Source organism: Juglans microcarpa x Juglans regia, chromosome 3S (genome assembly GCF_004785595.1).
Source record: "Juglans microcarpa x Juglans regia isolate MS1-56 chromosome 3S, Jm3101_v1.0, whole genome shotgun sequence".
In the NCBI taxonomy this organism is placed as follows: domain Eukaryota; kingdom Viridiplantae; phylum Streptophyta; class Magnoliopsida; order Fagales; family Juglandaceae; genus Juglans; species Juglans microcarpa x Juglans regia.
In genome coordinates, this window is record NC_054599.1 from 19,265,726 (window position 1) to 19,289,968 (window position 24,243).

General features: G+C 34.3%; 3 protein-coding genes and 1 pseudogene across 3 annotated transcripts; 3 read left to right on the forward strand and 1 right to left on the reverse strand.

Moving 5' to 3' along the window:
- The first annotated feature begins 994 nt into the window (after positions 1 to 994).
- On the forward strand, positions 995 to 4,187 carry LOC121257639 (annotated as a pseudogene).
- On the forward strand, positions 4,103 to 17,148 carry LOC121257640 (glutathione S-transferase U10-like). The gene is made up of 4 exons (XM_041158760.1): positions 4,103 to 4,114; positions 8,098 to 8,101; positions 16,067 to 16,401; positions 16,684 to 17,148. The coding sequence occupies exons 3-4, from the start codon at positions 16,081 to 16,083 to the stop codon at positions 17,038 to 17,040; spliced, it is 678 nt and encodes a 225-aa protein (XP_041014694.1). The 5' UTR covers positions 4,103 to 4,114; positions 8,098 to 8,101; positions 16,067 to 16,080; the 3' UTR covers positions 17,041 to 17,148.
- Positions 8,135 to 10,827, forward strand: LOC121258757 (protein MRG2-like). Its single transcript, XM_041160296.1, has 4 exons — positions 8,135 to 8,385; positions 9,928 to 10,019; positions 10,461 to 10,545; positions 10,770 to 10,827. The coding sequence occupies exons 1-4, from the start codon at positions 8,135 to 8,137 to the stop codon at positions 10,825 to 10,827; spliced, it is 486 nt and encodes a 161-aa protein (XP_041016230.1).
- A 575-nt stretch (positions 17,149 to 17,723) lies between the features above and the next one.
- On the reverse strand, positions 17,724 to 20,465 carry LOC121257641 (60S ribosomal protein L34-like). Its single transcript, XM_041158761.1, has 4 exons — positions 20,174 to 20,465; positions 19,941 to 20,020; positions 18,156 to 18,265; positions 17,724 to 18,024 (listed from the first exon to the last, which is right to left on the reverse strand). The coding sequence occupies exons 1-4, from the start codon at positions 20,250 to 20,252 to the stop codon at positions 17,931 to 17,933; spliced, it is 363 nt and encodes a 120-aa protein (XP_041014695.1). The 5' UTR covers positions 20,253 to 20,465; the 3' UTR covers positions 17,724 to 17,930.
- Positions 20,466 to 24,243: the final 3,778 nt, after the last annotated feature.

Genomic DNA, 24,243 nt, shown 5'->3' on the forward strand with positions numbered 1-24,243 from the left:
ACAGAGTCAACAAGGACTAGTTGAAAATCAGGAAAAAACTAACACTTGCAGGCAGCACCAAAACCCAAAAAAAAAAAAAAAATTGTAATCTAAGAAAACCAACGTAAGATTTGCCAAAAACTACATGAAGTATCTGGAAAGATGAGAAAAGCCATAGAGTGAATACAAAAAGACAAAGCCATACAGATAAGGGAGTAAGGATGATATTCAAAGCCCAAGAAAAACCCATGGTACAGCATAGCTGTCATTGCCGTGAATTCCTCCAGAATGCCAAGGATGTAACAGAAAGAACTCGTCAAAGTGCAGGCCTTTTCTTTTTTAGGCTCTGGTAATTGGTAATAAAAGATCCAGATACAAAAAGTCACCGGTAGGCAACGAACGGTCGATTGGCTTTGGATTGAGATGGTGGATCTGGGTTTGCTCTTGGCGACGGTGCAAAGAGACGAAAGAGAGGGGCAGCGAGGAAGACGAAAGAGATGACAGGCTCGTGCGAAATCAAATATGTCCCTTGTGCCAGATGATATTCTGTGTAGTGGAGCGTATTGAAATTATTGTGTATTTTCTTACGTGGAGGAGGGCTGCTCTTGGGCGATTAATAGCCCAACCGTTTAGAAACGCCGCTCATTGGGGAAACGGCTAATTAAGGAGTTGAGAGTATCTATGCTTGCCTTTTTAATTGGCAAAAGAAATTGGGAAAACGAAAGGGAACTTTGAGATCCATTTGGGTAGGAAAAATATTTTATTTCATTTTATTATTATAATTTTTTTAAATTTTTATATGAAATATAATAAATATTTCAATTTTTTAACTTTTAAAATAATAATATTATTAAAAAATAATATATTAATAATATTTTATTTACTTTTTACTTTTTATATAAAATTATCTTTTCTCATCTCAACCAATCTAAAAATCAAACAAACACTAAAAGCCAACGCAAGAAATCCCACAGATGGAGCTGATCTATAAATGCCTCAAACTGCATGGCAGCTAGATATGCATTACACCAACTTAGAGACAACAATGGAGAAACAAAATGAGGTTGTGTTGTTTGGGACATGGGCAAGCAGCTACTGCAAGAGAGTTGCGATAGCCCTTGCACTCAAGGGCATTCCTTACGAGTATGTAGAGGAAGATCTGACAAATAAGAGTGAGTCGCTTCTGTACCACAATCCTGTTCACAAGAAGGTAGCTGTTCTTGTTCATAATGGGAAATCCATTGCCAAGTCACTTGTTATTCTCGAGTACATCGAAGATTGCTGGAAACACGCACCAAAACTACTGCCAGGAGATCCTTACCTGAGGGCCAAACTTCGCTTTTGGGCCAACTTCTATGATCAAAAGGTGGGTATATCATAACAAGAGAAATGTTATCTTATCTTAAATTTTATTATTTCCAATTATACTGGTAGATATGACAGATTTTAATTGGCTTTCTATTAAACAATTACCTCATTAAACCACTTGAAACTCGTCATATCACCATGTGTGACCAAAGATATTAAAATCTAATACGAAGAATATAGTATTACTCTTAACTTAAGCTATTGATTTGTCAAAATTTGTGATCCCTCCCTCTATGTGGCTCTATGAATAAATGCTAATGACTTTCTTATATTTAGCAGTTTATGGCAAGTTCCTTACAGATCATCATGTCAAGAGGCGAAGAGAGAGAACGAGCAATCAAAGATTTCAGCGAGGTGCTTAAGGTGTTTGAGGATGGAGTCAAAGGATTTTCCCGCAGATTTTCTTTGTTTTGACGGCAAGAACTTGGGATTTCTCGATATTGTTGTGGGCACGATTGCTTGCAACTACGAAGCTTTCCATGAAGTGGTAGCAGTGATTTTTAGCCCTGAAACGAACCCAACATTTTGGTCGTGGGTGACTGCTCTAAAGAAGCAGCCGTTGATGAAAGAGATGCTCCCACCTCATGACAAGCTGGTTGCCATGATGAGACAGAAGTATTTCCTGTCTGCTTGAGTTTGATGCTTGTGCTGCCTTTCAGAGATCTTATTGAATAAACCAAGATTTGTGTCCTTTGGTACCACGAATGGGCTATAAGAGCATTGGTATTAGATTGGCTATTTTACTCTTCAAATTTTGAAGAATATGTAACTTTTTCACTTTTAGCTAATCATTCAAAATTTAAAATCTACATTGGATTAGTCATCACACTCTCTATAATAATAAAATATTATTATTTTTTATTTTTATATTTTTATAAATAATTTTAATTTTATAATTAATTCTATTTTCATAACCTCCTATAATGTCTAACAATCATATTCATTTTTATTTTCACAATCCAATAAACAAAATTTCGAAACACGATATCAATATTATCAAAATAATTCCATCGATCTTCAATGCAACCAAGTCAATTCTCACAAACATCATCACCAACTAATGCAAAATAAGAGTAATGAATAGGGTGGTAACCAACATATAAAACTATGAACATCACACCCATATTTGTAATCCAAAATAACAAAAAGCCACAAAATAATCATGGGCTACAACCCCAAAACAAAGACAACCACAATATACAAAACAGATGCTTTTTCATCAAGTATGATACAGCGATTTCAAAATAAAAAATCAGATCTTGGGTGAGCACATGCAAGGTACACAAACTCACATCAATAAAGGAAGAAATACCAGCATAAAAATTTGAAAAAGGCTAAGAAAGTAGCCTATCAACAAAAACATTTTAGCAATACTGAGTATAAGAACTTCATCAAAGTGACCTGTCTTAAAATACCCAACAAGAATTAAATTCCAGAGAGACAGATTATTGATTACAATTCTATCAAATACCCATATGGAGTCAGCTAAATGATCAAACTTTGTGTAACAACTCAGGAGCTTAGAGCCCAAAAAAATACTGTCTCCAAGCCCATGAGCGAAAATGCAAGCATGGAGTTTTCTCAGATAGAAAATATCCGAACAATTATCCAAGAATGAAGCAAATTTCTCAGCTATGAACCGAGATTGAGAGAGTTGCTCTACGCCACTTGTGTTCAATAAAAATTTGGTTTGAGCTGTGTTAGATGGTCTCGGGTTGTTGCCATGGACTAGTGAACGAAACTCAGAAGAAAAAGCTACCATTTTTCAATCACATATCTCTCTCACAGACGACCTTGTCTCTCTGGGAAAGACTATGGACTAAAGTTACTAATTGGTGGGTCGAAGTCGAAGGTGCACTGTGGCATAATGGGCCATTTTGCCTTGCTATTTCAAGAATCGTGCAAATGCGCGAGACCATCCACAAGCAAAAGCTAACCCTCTGCTCCCTTGCCATTCACTCCCCGAGACCAACAAATTCAAACCCAAACATCAACAAAATCAGAGCTAGAATCAAAGCTAGGGTTTCGAATCACACCCAAGCAACATCAACAAAATCAACAAAATCAAACTCAAACCAACAAAATCATTATCAAAATCAAGGTAGGGTTTCGAGTCTTACCGTGAGCTTGGGAGTGCCGTGCTGCCGCTGTGCCGTGCTGGGGAGTGCCGTGTTGCGGGAGAGAACGGTTGCCGGAAGGAGCCAGTTGCGGGAGAAGGAAATGGGGAAGATGAGAAATGAGGAAGAAGAGAAAAAACAAAAACGAGAAGAAGAGAAAGAACGAAGAGATGCGGGAGAGGGAAGAAGAGAAGAAAAGAAAAAAAAATAGATGAAGAGAACAGAGAAAGGAGAGAAAGGAGATGCGACAGAGGAAGAGGAACGAAGAGAAGAAGAAACGCGGGAGAGGAAGAGGGGAAGAGGGAAGAAGAAAGAGAAAGGAGACACGGGAGAGAGAGACGCGATATCACTGTAGCTAAATTAATAAACAATTAATTTGAAGGTGAAATAGTACTTTTCATCTTTAAAGAAAAAGATGAATTTACTGTAGCTAATATTTAGGATGAAAAGTGTTTATCTAATTCAATGTGAACAAACGATTGATAAAGTTAGTTAAATTTAGAGATAAAATGTTATTTGAAGAAGCCAATGTGAATGTTCTAAATAAAATCGTTTTGATTGGCTTCCTCTTTCTTTTCTTTTTTTCTTTTTTTGTATTTAGAAAAAAAATGGAGTGCGTATTAGATGCTAAAAGCATAATGCTAGATATAGTTTTAGATATAGTTTTAGAATATGTAAGTCCTGTACTCACTTTAAAATAAAGTCGGGTCCATCATTAAAAAATAATTTTTTCATATAAGTCCTAAATTTATCTATTTTTTTTTAAAGTAGTGTGCGAACAGCAAAGGTATGTATACAAACTACAAATATTATTTCTTGGGTAATGCTATATACAGTTTTGAAATGTGCAATTTACACGTATTCTCTTTGAAAAAAAGTAAGGATCACTGTTAAAAAAATAATTTTTTCATGAGGATTCTAGATTTATCATTTTTTTCAAATGGAATACACAGTAAATACCCATTTCAGGACTGCAAATATCATTTCTTTTATTTTTCGTACTAAAGTGTCTGGTTGCATCTTATTTATAATATTGTAAGACATTATTTAATGAGGTTTGCTACTCATTATCGCCCACACACCACACTTAATTTAATTTAATTTATTTTATTTTAATCTTCTTAAATTAATTGAATTATTCTACTCATAATCTATACACCACACATTTAGTAAGAAAAAAAATAATAATAAGTATAGTGTATAATGTACAGGATGATAAGTAGAATTTTTCTTATTTAATTGATACGGTAGGGTCTTTAAGTTCTTTTATAATTAAGAATCATTACAATTTGGATAAATTATTTTTTGACAATCACAATGTTTTAACAACTTTATTGTAAATGGAATAAATTTATGTAAAATTTAAAACTCAAATCAAATGAGAAATTCAAAGAGGTTAGTGCTTTTTTATAAAGTGACCCTATCACATTGATTGGTTAGTTATGTTTAGATGTCAAGATTATCTTAATTTATCTCAAACAAATTATGGATGAGACCTACTACTTTTTTAACTTCTCATCAAAAGTTAAACCCATTTGATGATCATATCTTAACATATTTCATACATTTAAACACATATTTTAATTTATTTGTATTTAGATACATCTCATGCAATGAAATTCATAAAATACTACTATTTACAAATAAACTTAAATCATCTGAGATCACATTAGCATCCAAATACTATTGACATTTGCACCCCAAAACACCATTTTTTTTCGCTTTACAATTTGTAATTTTTGGATTCGGCCCAATCATTAAGATCCGCAAAACATGTCGTGTTTGTAGTGGAAATTGAAATTAATTATCAGATAGTGAAAGTTTGCCACAAGAACTCCTTTTGGGTACATCCCTACACAGTCTTAAATCTGGGTTCGATGTTGCTGTTTGTTGTTCTGTTATGGAGGGTTTTCAGTTTCTTGTCTATTAATTTATATTTCTTTTTCCAAATCAAGTTTTTTCGAAACCTTTCTATATATGCTCTGTTATGGTAGGGTAATCATTAGTGATGATGCATGGTTTAATCATGATGCTTATATCATACAATTATGTTCACAACGATATCAATAGAGATCATCAGTAGTCTACGTATTTGCAATAAGCATCAATGGTAGCGACTAGTGTGTGTATATATATATATGAATTATTTTTTTTTTTTGGCTTAAAATTGAGTTCATCACATTTTTAATTACTTTTTGTGTTTGATTTGATAAGTGAATCTTTCGACAATACTTAGAGGACAAGTACTAAAGGATAAGTAGTAGATTACATATGCATGATGAGTACTACTAGTACACCATTGAGAATTGCACCTATATCTAGTTTTAATTTTCTTGGAACAAATAATAATTAAGATAAATATTAAATATTAAAATAGTTCATGTGGTTTGATTTTTAGACGGATAGTTTCTTACTTTTAAAAGTGAACCTTTTTATTTTGTACTCATAATTTCAGTCATTTTAATCTTTTTACTACAGATGCGACGTCAAAACTTGTTAACAAAAATCCCGCCATGTGGTTTTTTTCTTTAAAACCAAAGCCTGCATCTTTTTTTTTTTTTTTTTTCAGCAAGGTTCATTTATTAAAGAAAGTTCAAGCTACAGAGTCATTAGAGGATGTTTAAGAGTTACATATTAACAGGAAGGTCTTTACTACTGTGGAAATCTAACAGACCAAGGGGAAATAGAGATGAGGGGAATGCTTCCATTGATATTCATGGAAACTGCCTATTGTGCAATATAATGCACGCATCCATTTAGGTCTTGATGTATTTTCCTAGTTTGCTAGCTTTTAAAGGATTGCAGCATGCTTCTAATGTCATTGATTAGAGGTTGAATAGTCCAATCTGCATTTTTATCAAGATCATTCACAACTTGCAATACAACTAGGGAGTCTCCTGCAATACACTTTTGCTTCTTGATTTGGATTATGACTTTGGATGAACTTTGTTATGACAAGAATCGGGGAGCCATACTATAATTTGCATATTGCTACTGTTGTGCTGCCTTTGTTTCTTATAGCTACATCAAATGATAGAATGTAATGATCTCTAGGTGTAGCTCTCCAATTATGACTTTTATTCAGTTGTTTATTGCCCCATGCATTACAGTGTTCCTTATAAATTTTTAAAATACCAGAAACAAAACTTTCAATGTTTGGGTAAAAGACTCATGAATAATCTTGTTTCTTAAGAACCAAATGCTGTCCATAGCATTAATGGCAAAGATTTGGAAATGATGTTCTTCACTACTTGGGATGTTGAGTCTCTTTGAGGGGGAAATAATGCATTCTATCCAATGGCTAATTTCATTGTTTGCAAAACAGGAAATATTCAAAGGTCAAGGGGAGTGTCTCCAAAGGATTCTTGTGAAAGTACATGATAAAAACAAGTGAGTTTGTGTTACTTCACTGTTGCAAATAGGACAGTAAGATTCCTCCTCATTCAGAGGGAGAAATCTTTTGAACAAGGTTTTTGTGGATATAATGTTGCTCAGAATTTTCCAACAGAGAAGCTTATGTCTATCCTGTATCTTGTTTTTTCAAAAAAAATTTCCAAATAGTGGACTGCTCATGAAGAATGTTGGGATTCATAGTAATAGCTGCATAAGCAGATTTTAGTGAGAATCTCCCTAAAGAATGATGCATCCATATGAGTTTATCATCCAAACTATGAAAATTAGTTTGAGCGAAAGGGATTTTCATAATCTCAATAATAAATTCCAACGGAAGTCCATGTATTTGCACCCAGAAATTAGACATTTTTAAATCAATTTCTTGTAGGCTCAAGCCAGGAGGCCACTCATGTACCAGTATGTGGAAGCCCTTTATATTCCAAGGGTGCTGCTCCATCACTCAATTTGTGTTGGAAACATGAAGAAGAAGATATTTACATTCAGTTCTTCTATGGTGAGTCCTAAGACGAAGTTCCAGGCTGCCTTGTTTGTTGCATGCAGTGCATGCTTGTTAAGAGGTTTGGATGAAATGATCCGGCCAATGAGAGCATGATCTGATAGATATGCAACAACCTCTGTTTCTGGTTTAGTTACAAGAACTAAATCTTCATGGAACCAACTTAAGAGGGGTTTAACTCACTAGGGAGAGAGGGAAACCTCATCCTGAAGAGAGAGTTGGAAACCAAAGCCTAAATCCCGTCATGTGGTTAATACACCAACTCGTTGCCAATAAGAGCTACCCCATGTACGTCATATTTAACCACGATTTATGTCCATGAATCACAATACATGACAGTAAATCAAAAACAAAATTAGTTTAAAAAAATAACTAAAATCTTCGAAATAAAAGAAAAATTGCAAGGGGCTGGTTGCAGCTGACCTAATTCATGAGCGAATAAACAATAATTGTCATATTTCTTTTGAGCCAAGAAAGCCAAGGTTTGCTTGTATGCACCTTTTCATCAAATTTACTCTTAAAAAATCACGATTAGTTAAACTTCTTCTCAAGCCAAACTCTAGTCTTCCTCTTGCAAATTGTTAATATTATCTTCAATTTTATAACCGATTGGGCTTTATGACCATTGACTAAACCTGAGACTGATTCTCACCAAACACCAAAAGCCAAAGCAAGAAATCCCATAGATGTAGCTCTATAAAATGCCTCAAAACTGCATGGAAGCTCTGCATTACACCAACTTAGAGACACAGAGACAACAATGGAGAAACAAAGCCAAGTTGTGGTGTTTGGGATATGGGCCAGCTCCTACTGCAAGAGAGTTGAGATAGCCCTTGCACTCAAGGACATACCTTATGAGTATGACGAAGCTTTTCAAGAAGTGGTAGCAGTGATTTTCAGCCCTGAAACGAACCCAACATTTTGGTCGTGGGTAACTGCTCTAAAGAACCACCCATTGATGAAACGGATGCTCCCACCTCATGATAAGCTGGTCGCCAAGAGGAGACAAAAGTATTTCCAGTCTGCTTGAGTTTGATCTGTGGACGGCCCTATTACAACTATTATTGAATTAACCAAGATTCATGTTCTTTGATATAATCGACTAATAGGTGTATAAATGAAGTCGAGTGGATTGATTTGTTTCCTTTTCTTATCTTTTTCTCCGAAAGAAATGGAGTATGTATTACAAACAAAAATGCTTCGCTGGCATCTTATTTATATTGTAGGTTACATAGTTTGTGTTAGAATCTATTAGTTTTTTAATTAAGAATCGTGAGATACAATTTCTATAATTATTTATGAGCAATAATACGTACAAAGCTTTTCTTTTTACAATTTCTTATTAAATTATAATTACAGTCGTGAGTGTATAAGCATCGTGCAATCACTTTGTAAAAAGTGACTATATATGAGATCCACGAAAAAAATCAACTGTATACATAATGATAAAATCACCATCCCCAGCATTTTAAATGACATCAAGGAGGCTCATCAACGCAAGCTTTCATAAGCAATGCCACTGGGGAATTTCCCCGAGGAAGATAAGAAATACATATATTCTCATGATGCTGATCTAGCAGCTTGTTGATCAGTGCATTAATTCTAAATATTTCAGTAAAATAATTAACTGAAGTCTTCCCTTGAATGGCCAAAAGAAGTCATTCTATCCCATAATACTTTTTAATATGTTATGAGATAATATAATTAACCATTAATTGCATCGCTAATATATATATATATATGAAGTATATACCGATTTATTTTACGATTTTTAACAATTTTTTTTATTTTATTTAGATTTCCCATACGAGTTGTAGCACTGTTCATTTGGGCTGGGTTTTTTCCCGGCCCGGTCCGGAACTCGGAAAACCGGATTTCGGTTTCGGCCCGGATCATAACGGATCTGGAACCCGGATTACAAAACCCGGACCAACACTGTCCGGGTACAGGTTGGGGGGTAAACCCGGGTCCCGGGTCTCTTTAAATAGAATCTCGTGTGAATCCCCCCCCCCCCCCGACTCACCTCTCCCTCTCTCCCTCTCTCTTTAGTCTCTGGTTGTCTCTCTCGTTGGCAGAAGCAGAAACCCTAGGTGCCTAGCCGCCGCCATCGCTCGTTGTTTCGGTACTCTCTCTCTCTCTCTCTCTCTCTCTCTCTCTCTCTCTCTCTCAATCCGAAGAAACCCTAGCCTCCCTCCCTCTGTGTCGACGAAGAAACCCTAGCCTACCTCCCTAAATGCCGACGAAGAAACCTTAGCCTTCCCCCTCAGTGTCGATCGAAGAAACCCCGTCATCCTCGTGACCCCATCATCGTCGTTGTCGACTGGCCTCATCCTCGAGACCCAAGGTTTATTCTTTGCAATTTGGGTCCGTTTTATTCTGATGTGGGTCTGTTTTATTACCTTGGAATGACGACGATGAAATGCTACGGCTTGTGTAGCTTTTGTTCAGGTAAGATCTGGGTTTTTTTTATTTTATTTTTTTGTTGTTAAATATGGGTATAAAGTATATGCTGTAAGTTTGATAGATCTGGATTTTCTTTTGTTATTTTGCTAGTAAACAATATCATGAAGCAGTTGTGGATAATGTCTCTCCATCAACCATATATGGTGCTGAGCATCTTTTACGGCTCTTTGGTAGGCTCTTTGGTATGTTTGTCTATAATAAGTACTGATACTTTTGAATAGGCATTGGATCATCTGTAAGAACGTTTTTTCATGCGACCAATATGTCAGAATGCCTTTGATTTGATGAAACTGATGTGGCATGCTTAGAGTATTACTCTCTCCTTGAGCTTCTATTCTTTTGATCTCTCAAGTCAGTTTCTATATTTTCTGGTGCTGGTAATTCTTGGACTACATGGCATACACAAATTCCTATTAAGCCTGCAAGCAAGTTGTTTATAAAATGGAATCACAATTTTTTCTTTGCATTTATGCACCAAAGAATCTCATAGTCTCCATACACTTGCCCATATCGTCATTTATAAGAGCTTATTTGTCTTAATGTTGTTTGGAAGCAAACTTTTGTTTTTAATTTATCTGTCTTTTAGGCTTATGCTAATGGTGATATTGTTTTGGTGTTTGCAGTTAAGTTGCCTGAGCTTTTGGCATATGTGAATATTGAAGAGGAAACGCTGACATGCTTGCAGCAGAAATTACTTGATTTTCTCAAGTATCAACTCAATCCTTACTCTATTGCATTGAAATATAGTATTTGACTGATATAAGTTAATGTAATGTATTATTTATAAAATTTTGAATTTTTTCATGATTTGCTAAAGTTTAAAAACAGTTACGTGGGGTTGTCGATGTCATGGGACTGAATTGTGACATTTTCCCTTCCATGATTTGTCACTGTTTTTCAACTAACATTAACTTCTTCGTTTTTGCTTACAGAATGTGCAGGATCTCTGTCAGATCACTTGAAGTTCTACTTGCAGGAATTATTTTGTAATTCATATCTTGTAGTTTTGTATTTTGCAATGTAATGTAATGTGTAAATAACAAAATACTGTAATATGTAGTGGATTGCATGCATTTTAGTTTTTCATTTTTATATATTTTTATTATTCTAGAAAATGTTAGTTTTATGCTTTTTAATGATGACTCATAAATTGTTTTCATAAAATATCATGCTTTTATAAAAAATTATGATTTTCAACACTTTTTTTAATTTTTTTTTAATAAGTATAAGAAGAACTATGGTTTTCAACATTTTAATTATAGGCTTTTATAAAATAAAATAAAAATGCTTCTAAACACTTTACAGGAAAAAAAAAAAACCGGGTACAATTCAGAACCCGTATTGTCGGGTTTTAAAAACCCGAATTCATTCGGGTTCCGGCCTGGGTCTGACCCGGACCAATCCGGCCCGGGTTTGGAATCCAGGTTCCGGTATGGGTATACCCGGATTTCCGGGTCGGAACCCGGATGAATACCTCTAACGAGCTGCATGCATGTCATAATAATAAGATCATCGTGTATACAAATTACATATATACAATATAAGTTGTGGATTTTTTTATTTAATTTTATTTTTTGGGTTTCAAATATATATAATCAAAACACACTCTCTCTCTAGATCTCTCTGTCTGACCTAACTCAATATTAATTATATTGTTTATTTTTAATGTTACAGGTGCAGATAAAGGAAAATTAAGGTTATAACATATATAATTAACCTGCTACAAAACAAATATAATAAGGCTAGAACATATTGGTTTGTTTGGTAGAGAGATGGCCGATGAGATCATCTCATATTGGTTTGGTTATAACATATTGGTTTGGTTTGGTAGATGAGATAATATTACATCTCATATAATTATTATAACTTTTCAAAATTTTCACACAAAATATAATAAGTAATTTAACTTTTCTAAATTTTAAAATAAAAATAACATTAAAATATTATATCTTAATAATATTTTATTTAATTTTTAATTTTAAACTCATTTCATTTCGTATCGTCTATGTAACCAATCGAAACTTTTAATTTTTTTTTTTTTACTGTTTATTTTACTTATTAAAAAATAAAATAGAATAGAGAATATTCATGATGTATAATCACTACATATACAAGAAATAAAGTGGATGGGATCAGGGATATTGTACTTGTTGATTAATGCTTTGCATTGTCAGTTGGAGGCCGGTGACACGAAGGAACACGTACAACAAAGTCTGTCTCCCCAAATTAATTAAAAGGAAAACGCTATGCGCCCGCTCGGGTGTCCCGCTCGGATGTCCCGCTCCTACTTCCCGCTTGACGTGGAATCCCACGTTGTAAGCATTTAAAAATTAAAAAATAAAGCCTTCGCCTTCAACAAGAGAAACCCATCCCGACTTGCCACCTCCATCTCCATTTCGTAAAGCCTTCAACAAGAGAAACCCATCCTGTGAAGCCGCCCCCATCTCCATTTCATCTTCAACCTTCTTCGTCTTCAAGTAAATTAAATCCATCACCAAGAGAAACTCATCCAGAAACCAGTTCGTCTTCAAGCCAAAGAAGATCAGGGCTTACGTGCATACAAAAATTGGTTTGGCAACCTTATCGTGTACACGCTAGAGCAGCTGGACCCTTCCTATTTATTATTGGTTCAGTCAGTTTTGTCTGTGTGCGCATTTTAAGCCAAAATGGCTTTCAGGTTGTTGCATTTTTCCCGGGCAAAGCACATGGAAATTCGTCATTTATACAAAAATGTCCCAGTACTTAAGGCAAGTACTTTTCGTTTGTGTGGGCCTCTGTTGGATTGGTTAGAGACTTGGGAGATGGTGTCAAGGATCAAGTAATTGGAAACAATGCTATTTCTACATAATTTTCAGAAGGTTGTTCAGTGGTTTCTTACAATTACACCATTGTCGAGACACAGCCTCTTCTTCTCCACTGTAAAGCAACCCATACCTCCCTCTACAAAGCGTCACCACATCCCCTCAAACCAGCACATGCCCAAGCCCCACGTTCAACCTTGCTTGCAACAAGCTGAATACCTCTGTTTTAGCCCAACAAAAACAGAGCACAACTCCTTCCCCCAAACGACAACACAGTCACTTGCACCACCACTGCCCACTTTCGTCTTCCTTTTTTCTTTTATGCCCTTTTTGCTTCCTTTTTTTTTCCTTCCCATTTCGTCTTCCCCCTTAATCACCTCGCCCGCCGTGACACCATTTTTTACCCAGTCACTTACTCAAGAAGTCTAGCAAAAATTGGTCTTCACGTAGCTTTCTCTCTCTTCATGTTGTGCTTCTTTCAAGGACCTGAAGGTGGAATTGGCCATGCTTTTGGCAAGAATCCTAAGAAAGCATGATGCGTTGAATTTTGAGGCCTGGGCTTCACCTTGAAAACTTGAGAGTGCCTTGCGCCATGAGTCTAGCTAAAGAGAGTCTAGTGGGTTGGAGGGGGGAGATGATATGGGTAGGAAAAAAGAAGAAGAAGAAGAAGGAAATGGGTTGCAGAGAGAAGACGAAATGGACTCTGAGGGGAAGACGAAATGGAGGGGAAGGAAACATGAAATGTTTTCTGGAGGGAGAAGACGAAACGGTAAGTGAGGGAAAAAAAAAAGTGCATGCAACCGTGGGATGCCACGTCAAGCGGGAAGTAAAAAGGGGAAGGATGAGCGGTGACGGTAGCATTACCCTAATTAAAATAGTCATCATCATGATGGTATTTAATATTGATGCTAATTATACTGAAAAATTATGTTCACCACGATATAATTAATAGAGATGATCAGTACCCTATGTATTTGCAACGCTAGCCATCAATATTGGCAGGGCGACTAGTTTACATGCATGCATGCATGTTTATTTTATTTTTTGCTTTTAAATTATTGAGTACTTAATTATATTTTTAATTAATTGAGAAGTGAATTTTTGAAATTCAAGTTGGCCTCTAATATGTAGTAATTACTAAATAGATAGGCTGGTTTAATATAGAAACGTAATTCACCATTCTCTCATCACCTGTTAGTAAGATATTAAATAATTGAAAAATTATTTTTTATTTTTTACTTATTCATCAATTGCTAAGTAAGATAGCGATCGATCAAAAGATTAATAATTAAAATGATTATAAATAATATTTTTTTTAACTTTATTTTCTGTCAAGAAGGTCATTTAAGAGCATTGGTAATAACCTAACTAAATGTTAATGCAAGTCTAAATTTTAACTATATGTGATAAAAAGCCTCCATATTAGACTAGCTAAAGGTCCAAAGCTCAACACTTGAGCTACAGTAAATTAAGGGAGCTCTCCATTGTTGGCGAGTTACTGTCAACCTCAATCCTATTATTTTATTCTTTTCATCAACGTCTCCTCTCTCTTTCCCTCATTCTTTTCTCTCTCATTAGACCCGTAACGTACGTTCTCGTCGCCCTCTTCTCTCCCTCATTCGTCCCTCTTCTCTCACATGAAAGTCTTCTTTCCCGTCTTCTTCCAACCAGGCCAGACGGTAAGTCTCTTTCTCGCTCTTCTCTCTGTTTTCATTTCCCTCTTTTGCCATTCTCTCTATTCCTGCTTGGTTTGTCAAGAAAATACAAAAAAATAGTGAAGTTTCGTGGTGCTTTCCAAATCCAAATTAGTAAAGGGATGACTATATGGTCTTGCCTTATCTTACTCGTAATTAAAAAAAGAAAAAAAAAAGGCTGCAAAACTTTGATTACTCATAGTTCATGATTTGTTCTTTTCTTTCTATATGCATTCTGGTTTGTTGGAGATTTGTCGATTTCTATGACTTTCTTGATTTTGGTTTTGATTTGTTGGGGAATGGTTTCCTTCCAAGTCTCCAACAATCTAAGCAAATTTAATGTTTGGGTGAATGGCTGAGAGAACAATGGCATCAACAATGACAGTTTACAGATTTGAATTTGTAATTTTAACCTTGGTATATTGTTCCAAATTCTATGGAAGAATGTGCCATTGCAAAAATCGTAATTCCTGCATTGTGCGATGTCAATTTGAATGATCTTCCTACGCAGCATATGTTATCCTGAATTTCATGTTTCTAAATGTTTATTTCGTCAAATATTATTAAAATATCTGAAGTGTATTTGTAAAATATAAAAAAAAATTGTCAAATATTATTAAAATATATGATATTATATGATTATTTTGACTTTAAAATTACTAGTCTAATGTTGACACATTTAATAAAAAATTGATACTATAGCCGAAAATTGAAACTCTAGCCAAACTTTAGACTTGCCATTGCCAATGCTCTAATATTGTATATTGATCTCATTGTAAGCCTACTCTTAGACAACGTAATTTGAATTGGCCCAAAATAATGAGTGGATAAACAATCACTTTGACCTTTCTTTTGACCCAAGAAAACGAAGCTTTGCTGGTTTACACCTTTTCATCGAATGTATAGTATTGTATACTATAAAATCAATTACGGAATACTATAAAATCAATTACGGACCTCGGTTACTTAGGGATGTTTGGGGACTTGATAAAATAAATAATATGTAAATAGTAGTGAATTGATTTAAATTATAATATTTTGTGAAATTTTGAAAAAAGAGAAAAAAAAAATTAAATTAAAATATTATAAAATTAAAATATTATTATAATAATATGTTTTAATATTATTTCAAGTTGGGCAGCACAATTTGCACCCTAGAAACCTTTTAACTGTATTTATTTAAAAAATAAAAATTATATTCATCATCTCCATACAGGATATACCATACTTTTTATTATTATTATTTTTCTCTTATCAAATTATATTTTTTTTCATCTCATCATTATAGTTTTCTTAAATTTTCATATAAAATATAATAAATAATTCAACTTTTTCAAATCTCAAACTTATAATATTATAAAAAAATAATATAAATAATATATTAATAATATTTTATTTAATTTTTAATTATTACATCAAATTACCTTATCTCATCTATCTCAATAACGAAAACGAACACGGCAGTATATGCCGTCGATTTCAGACTAGAAACTAGAAAGCGACGAAGGATGCGTGTGGGGCCGAGTTAAACTTCTTCTCCAAGCAAAAGTCTAGTCTTCCTCTTACAAGTTGTTAATATTATCTCCAATTTTATAATCGAGAGGACTTTATGACCATTACCAGAGGATGACTCTCACCAAACACCAAAAGCCAACGCAAGAAATCCCACCGATGGAGCTGATCTATAAATGCCTCAAACTGCATGGCAGCTAGATATGCATTACACCAACTTAGAGATAGAGACAACAATGGAGAAACAAAATGAGGTTGTGTTGTTTGGGACATGGGCAAGCGGCTACTGCAAGAGAGTTGAGATAGCCCTTGCACTTAAGGGCATTCCTTACAAGTATGTAGAGGAAGATCTGACAAATAAGAGTGAGTCACTTCTGTATCACAATCCTGTTCACAAGAAGGTACCTGTTCTTGTTCATAATGGGAAATCTATTGCCGAGTCACTTGTTATTCTCGAATACATCGACGATTGCTGGAAACAGGCACCAAAACTACTGCCAGAGGATCCTTACCTGAGGGCCAAACTTCGCTTTTGGGCCAACTTCTATGATCAAGAGGTAGGGTATATCATAGCAAGAGAAATGTTGCCTTATCTTAAATTTTACTATTTCCAATTATACTGGTAGATAAGACAGATTTTAGTTGGCTTTCTATTTAAACAATTCCCTTATTAAAACACTTGAAATGTGTCATATCACCATGTGTGACCAAAGATGATAAAATCTAAGACGAAGAATATAGTATTACTCTAGCTTAAGCTATTGATTTGTCAAAATTTGTGATCCCTCCCTCTATGTGGCTCTATGAATAAACGCTAATGACTTTCTTATATTTAGCAGTTTATGGCAAGTTCCTTACAGATCATCATGTCAAGAGGCGAAGAGAGGGAACGAGCAATCAAAGATTTCAGCGAGGTGCTTAAGGTGTTTGAGGATGGAGTCAAAAAGGATTTTCCTGCAGAATTTCCTTGTTTTGACGGCAAGAACTTAGGATTTCTCGATATTGTTGTAGGCGCGGTTGCTTGCAACTACGAAGCTTTTCATGAAGTGGTAGCAGTGATTTTTAGCCCTGAAACGAACCCAACATTTTGGTCGTGGGTGACTGCTCTAAAGAACCACCCATTGATGAAACGGATGCTCCCACCTCATGATAAGCTGGTCGCCAAGATGACACAAAAGTATTTCCAGTCTGCTTGAGTTTGATCTGTGGACGGCCCTATTACAACTATTATTGAATTAACCAAGATTCATGTTCTTTGATATAATCGACTAATAGGTGTATAAATGAAGTCGAGTGGATTGATTTGTTTCCTTTTCTTATCTTTTTCTCCGAAAGAAATGGAGTATGTATTACAAACAAAAATGCTTCGCTGGCATCTTATTTATATTGTAGGTTACATAGTTTGTGTTAGAATCTATTAGTTTTTTAATTAAGAATCGTGAGATACAATTTCTATAATTATTTATGAGCAATAATACGTACACAGTTTTTCTTTTTACAACTTGATAGTTGCAGCCGTAAGTGTGTAAGTGTGCAAATACCGTACAATCACTTTGTAAAAAGTAACTAAATATGAGACCCACATAAAAAAATCAATTGTATACATAATGATAAAATCACCATCCCCAGCATTTTAAATGACATCAAGGAGGTTTATCAACGCAAGCTTTCATAAGCAATGCCACTGGGAAATTTCCCCGAGGAAGATAAATATGAACTTAAGACACAGACTTGGAGGAAACCAGCAAAAATAGCATGCTGGCGCTTGGATTAAAGATTGTGGCATGTCATGGAGGAAGTCATCAGGTTGAGGTGATTGAAAACCATGAATTGTAAATAATAAGTAACTGTATGAAAAATCTCAGCCGGACATTAAGAGTAGAAAACTAATATGAGATCACATTGTACCAAACAAAATCTTAGAATAGTGGATTTGTCGACAAAATGGGAGTACTTGCATCAAACCAACCAAAGAAAAATGCAAAAGATCCAAATCGGAAAACCTCAAATTACTTCTCCATAGTTCGCCACTTTGCCACAGCCAAAATTATGCTAAAGCTGCTTGAAACACGCTAAACTTTATATCTTAACTCTTTGAGACTTGCTTTTCTTTTGCCTTCTGAATCTTCAATACCTTCTTCACAATCTTTTGCTCTTCCACCAAAAAGGCTCGGATGATCCTACAAAAGATTTGGAAAAAAAAAAGGATATACTCTGTCACAACTTTTAGGATGCTCATTTAAAACAACCATCATGCAAACCAAAGAAAAGGGTGAGAGAGGGTCGATTCTAGGGTCTAATAAGAACAAACCTTTCTCTGACAGCACCTCCAGAAAGTACCCCACCATAAGCTCTGTTAACTGTCCTCCGGTTCCTAGATAACCTAGACCTCTTATATTCAGCAGGTCTCAAATGAGGAATCTGCAAACACGGCCAACATTTGTATCATAGCTGAAAGTAAACTAATATTCAGGAGGATACGACATGAAGTATCACACATTATAGACATAACTGCAATATAACAACCTCAATCAATAATATTTCCTAAAAAAGAACCTTGCTCACGTATTGAATTTTGAAGTTATCAAACTAACATTCTAAACTTCAATGTATCCTGACATAAGGCAAATCTTAACATTCCCACTCATCATTGGGTGACACATGAAAACAAATGCAAAAAAGGATGGTAGTCCCTAGAGGTAGATGGGATGTTACACAATTTTCCAGTCCCAAGCCCAAATATAACACTGCAACAGGTAAACCTCAAAACTACCGAATCCAATGATATGATTCTGGTTTGGTACTGTCTATTCTGTCTATATAAGAGAGATAAGAGCAGAATTCTCCATAAAATTCTATGAGGTTTATATGTTTCCAGTTTGGACTTGTCCTATTCAGATGTTTACATGAGATTGACAACTTATATCAAAAGATAAAAACAGCTTAAATATCCGGCCATTAATAGCTGAAAGTCCTAATCTTCGCAAATGTCTCATCATTATTGTGAAGAGAAATCAACAAAGTTGCTATATCAAGGGGTCCTAAGTGCTCAATAACATTTTTACGTATAAATTGCATATGTAGACTCATACCACAGCACACAAACACCACCAGCATTTCAAATTTATTTTTCCTAGATAATTGTTTAAAAAGTCGAATTTCCTTCAAAAGAATAGCAGCTTCTGCGGACAGCTGCCATCAGGACATTGTTGAATGAACATGAAATGCACCTTCTTTCAACATTTGAAAGGCCTTTTCCCCCAAGTTAACTCTTAAAACAACTAAAGAAAGAAAAAGGTAAGCTAACTTTTGAGCAACACGTGTACAAGGTCAATTATACTTTCTTCTTAAAAAATATGAAAAACTGATTGAAGAGTAACAAATGAACCTTTAGCAGGATCCTATGAAGTTCTAGACTATTTAGTATCTTGATCTTTGTTCATATGTTTATTGATATATATTCAGCTATATCAATTTATGGCACTGACATAGAACAACATTGACAAAGAAACTTGCACAAATGTCAATGCCTGCCATGCAGAAGAAATCTGTAGGTCTTAACTAATCAGGTGAGCAAACTCGAGATATCCATGCATATATCTCCACTTGTTCTAGCCTCTAGCCAATCATCTCTACTTTGCACACCACGTTCAAAGTATACTAGTGTTTCTTTGCAAAACAAAATGTCCACACATGTTTGAGAGGCAGATCAAAAGCGAGATTAATTTGGCCCTATGTTAGATCTGTTTGGCGAAAAGACCATTTTCAATCCCCAACATACTAATACACCTACATGATAACAATATGTACGTAATCATGCTGGAACTTAATATCTACAATCCATCCTACCATATCAATCAGAGTTCTATTATTTTCATGTTCAACAGCAAGACCAGTCAGTTCACTGTTTTCACACATTACAGCAGCTTTACGCAGACTTGACCAAAGAAAGGCTTTATATTTGGACATAAAAAGATATCGCAGCGGCACCAGCTCCACAAAGAGATTAATATATAAAATGACAGGTTCAGATCTCAACATTTATAAAAGCTTAAAAAATGCGAACCCATTGAAGAAACTAGAAGAAGAGCAATACCCCCTGGATTCTCTTTCCAGTGACGGGACACTTAGGGCCATTCGCCCTCTTCTTAGTGCTCTGGTACACTAGTTTGCCTCCTAATACAACCAAAAAACAAACGAATAATCAAAATCTCAAACCAAATGCCTCGCCCACACACCAAAGAATAAATACATCGTTTGCATAACCCACTACTGCATAGATAAATACGAAGAAACAACTAAGGAAGAAACAGAGATTCAATGGTTCACCAGGAGTTTTGACGACACGGTGCTGGTTGGATTTGGTAGCATAGCTGTGTCGCGTGCGATACGTGAGACGCTGAACCATCTTTTACAAGTTCCAGGCTCTCTCTCTCTCTCTCTCTCTCTCTCTCTACACCGGGGTTTTGGGCGATAGCAGAGGAGGCTTAAGCCTGCGTGAATGAGATAGAGAAGACTATATCGAGGGTTTCGACTGTTTATGCCCTAGATCAAACGGCTCCAAGTAGATCCTGACTGGCGTCGTTTGTCTTTGTCTCTCGCCTGGGTTTGACGGCCGAGATTCGGACCCATGGATGATTTCATGGATACCGTCCTAATTCGACCCGTTTCACCGTATCAATTTGCATAGATAGCGAATCAAAATGAAATTAATGAATCAAGTTTGGAATTCGATAAGAACCGATTCAACAATCGACTATTCACTCAAGAAAAAAAAAATATTCACTCAATTGAATTAAGTAAATCATGATAATTTTAAATTGGTTATTTTAATATTAATAAAAAATATTAAAAGTTATATATAATATAATTTAAATATTTAATATCATGAATATAAGAAAATAAGATATAAATTTAATGACCAGTTTCAATAAAATTATAATATGAATCGAATTAGTTTTAATAAACATGTAATTTGTGTATTTAACCTCAATTGCCAACATTATTTTACCTTATCTATGAAGAAGATAAAAACCATTAAGTTATAAGCAAGCAAATGTAGTATATTTTGCACAACTATAAATTCAGTACGAAATACTCATTCATCACCTAATTTTTTTTTTTTTTTTATTCAACTAAAAAAAATAAACCCTCCTCTTTTTTGCCATCCCCCATGCCTTGGGCAACATGGAGAGCATGTTACCTTAACCCATAACTTAATTTATAGGATTAAATATTAAAATGGTCTCATTGGTTTATCTTTAGGCAAATTAATTTTTATATTCATAATTCTAAACCTTTTACTCCTTTTTCAATTATTCTATATATATATATAGGGTTAAAAATATATTAAGGTTAAGTTTGGATACTGAATTGAGATAAAAGTTGATAGTTGAATAAAATATTGTTAGAATATTATTTTTTAATATTATTATTATTTTAGAATTTGAAAAAGTTAAATTTTTTATTGTATTTTGTGTGAAAGTTTGTAAAAATTGTAATAATGAGATGAGATGAGATGAAATAGGTTGAGTTGAGAGCCCCTCTCAATCCAAATCGTGCCTAACTAATACGACAATATCAATAAATTATGCCACGTGTTGTCGAAGAAACTAAAATTAAAAAGATAATTTAAGATCCTAAGGGCCCTTTTAGATATTAAGAATATCTCAGAGCATCTATAGATAGTAGTGAAATAGATTGTGAATAGTAATAAAATAGTGTGAGTTAAGATATTTTATTGAGTTTTGGGAAAAGAAATAAAAAATTGAATACAAATATTATAAATTTAAAAATTTGTTTGAATATAGTTTTTTAATATTATTTTTGTTTTAAAATTTAAAAAAGTTGTATTATTTTTTTGTTTTGTTTGGAAGTTTGGAAAAATTATAATGATTAGATGAAAAAGTTAAAAATTAAAAATTATAAAGTGTTGAGTGATGTTTGAAAATGAAATATTTAAAAATATCTGAGAATACTTTAAAACAATTAGGTTCCACCACACAAGCATACCGAGACAGATGTTTGGTCACATATGCCTAGGTCGTGTTACCAATGATGTGCATCCTAGAGTATTTGTCTCGTTTGTTTTCATAATTCCTCTCAACTCATCTCATCTCATTTAATCATTACAATTTTTTTAAATTTTCACACAAAATAAAATAAAAAATTCAATTTTTTCAAATCTCAAAACAAAAATAATAGTAAAAAAAATATTCTAACAATTTTTTATTCAATTTTTTAACTTTAATCTCAACTCATATCATCTTATTTACAAAAACAAACAAGACTATTTCCTAGCACTTTGGTCATCTAATGCCCAAGACACCTGAGTCATTTGACCCAAGCAACATTGTTAGGTCCTCCCTCCTTGGCACTAGGCAGTGCCCAGGTGAAATTCAGGCATATTGATGAATGGTTAGGTCTTCAAATGAATCGAGTCAAATCAAATTTGAATAAGGGTACTCGAACTTGTTTAACATGTTTATTCGTTTGAATATGGCTCAAACTTAAATATTCTTGTTTGAACACAACTCATTAACTATTAATGTTGTTTGAACTCAACTCAAACTCAACTAAAAAAAATAAAACTCGAGCTTGAACTAATTTTTTTTTTTTTTTTTGGAATTTTTGAATCTTATCTTTTGATTAATAAAGATTTTTAAATTTTACAAAAAAACTCTAACCACTTAACTATTCAATCAAATAATTTGATTCAAAATTCTTATGATATAACTTTTTATAAAATTACTTATAGTTATAAACTAAAAAAATAATACATAAGATAAATGTAATAAACTATACTATTTAATACATATAGATAATATAATAAATCAATAGTTATAGTTGTATGGTATATTATTATACAAATTATCATATGCACTAGGCCTATGCAAAATACCCATTGGGCTGCACAACCCGCACAACCCGACTGGGTTGAACCCGTTAAAGTCGGGTTGAGTAAATATCAGTTTCGACATCCATCTAATCCGACTAATATCAGACAAGATTTGAACCTAAAACTTATTGTAGTGAAAAAGAGAAGTCTTCTCCCCACTGCAGAAACCCTAGTCACTGTCATCGTTCGCCATCACCGTCCTCTGACTAAGAACCCATCAAAAGGAAAAGAACCAGCACCTCCTCAAACCCTAAAGGTGCGCTCTCTCTCTCTCTCTCTCTCTCTCTCTCTCTTTCGGTAAGAGTTAAGTTTTCTACTCTTGGATAGGCCTGTGGGTCGAAGAGGGAGTGGTGGAGCTGGGGATGTATTTGGGTCTGTTGCGGGATGAAGGGAGAGAATGCAGTGGGTGTGGGTTGAGGGTTCAGAAGCCTCTTTAAATGAAGTTGTCTTTGGCTTTCTCCATGGATCTTTTCTTTGAATAACCAAGTCTAAGAAATCTCCTCATCCTATTTTAGTTTTTATAGCTAGGCTAGATTTGAGTTTTTGGAGATTCGTCAATGAGGGTAGATAAATCAACTATTATCATCAATTAATGGGGAAAAAATTGGTGTTTGGGAATGAAGATATTCTTTGCGGTTAGATGAACCAATGATTATCATTAGTTATTGGGGAAAAAACTGATGTTTGGGAATGAAGATTCTTTTGTTTTGTTGGGTTTTATGCAATCCTTGTTAATTTTTTCATTTGATTTCCCTTCAAATAGGTTGATGTCTTCTCAAATACTCATGTTTAGGTTGTGTTTGTTTTTAGTTAGTTGCAGGAGAAAGAGAGAGAATTAGAGTCAGGGAGATGTAGTTTCATGAAGTGTTATCGTGAAATATGTGGTTGTAAATATATGAATTGTAGGCCCACTAGCCCTTCTCATTAGGGTCTGTAGTGTATGTCTTATTATTGTTTAGATGTTTACAATCATTTGCTACATGATTTTTATTCATAACTTGTTTGAAAGCAACCTTTGTTTTGTGGAATAGTTGATTATGGAGTTACTACTTTGAATTGCAGGGTAGTTTGAAAATGATTCTTTTGATCTTCGGCATCTCCGTTGGGAGATAATGAGAAACTTTTTGAATCTTAATTTCTTCATTTTTTTTTTTCCTTTTGCTCTTTTCCATCATGTTTAATTCTTTTCATCATTTGTAACAAAAGCATGCTCCTAAAGGAAGTGTTATTTGCTTTCTATATGACAACAAAGAACAATTATAAGTCAACAAAGGCCATCTTCCCATGTTGCTTTTTTCAGTGTTATGCTTGTATGAATATACCTCCAAGATGCTACTCAAAGAATTCTTGTGGTTTGTAGTCACAAATTATTATTCATATATATGCTTTCAGGTAAACTAAACTAAAAAAGATATTATCCCTGAAATTTAGCAACACTGAATAAAAATGAATACAAAAAAACTTCACTCGATTGATTAAGGTGTAACCGGTTCGGTCCAGT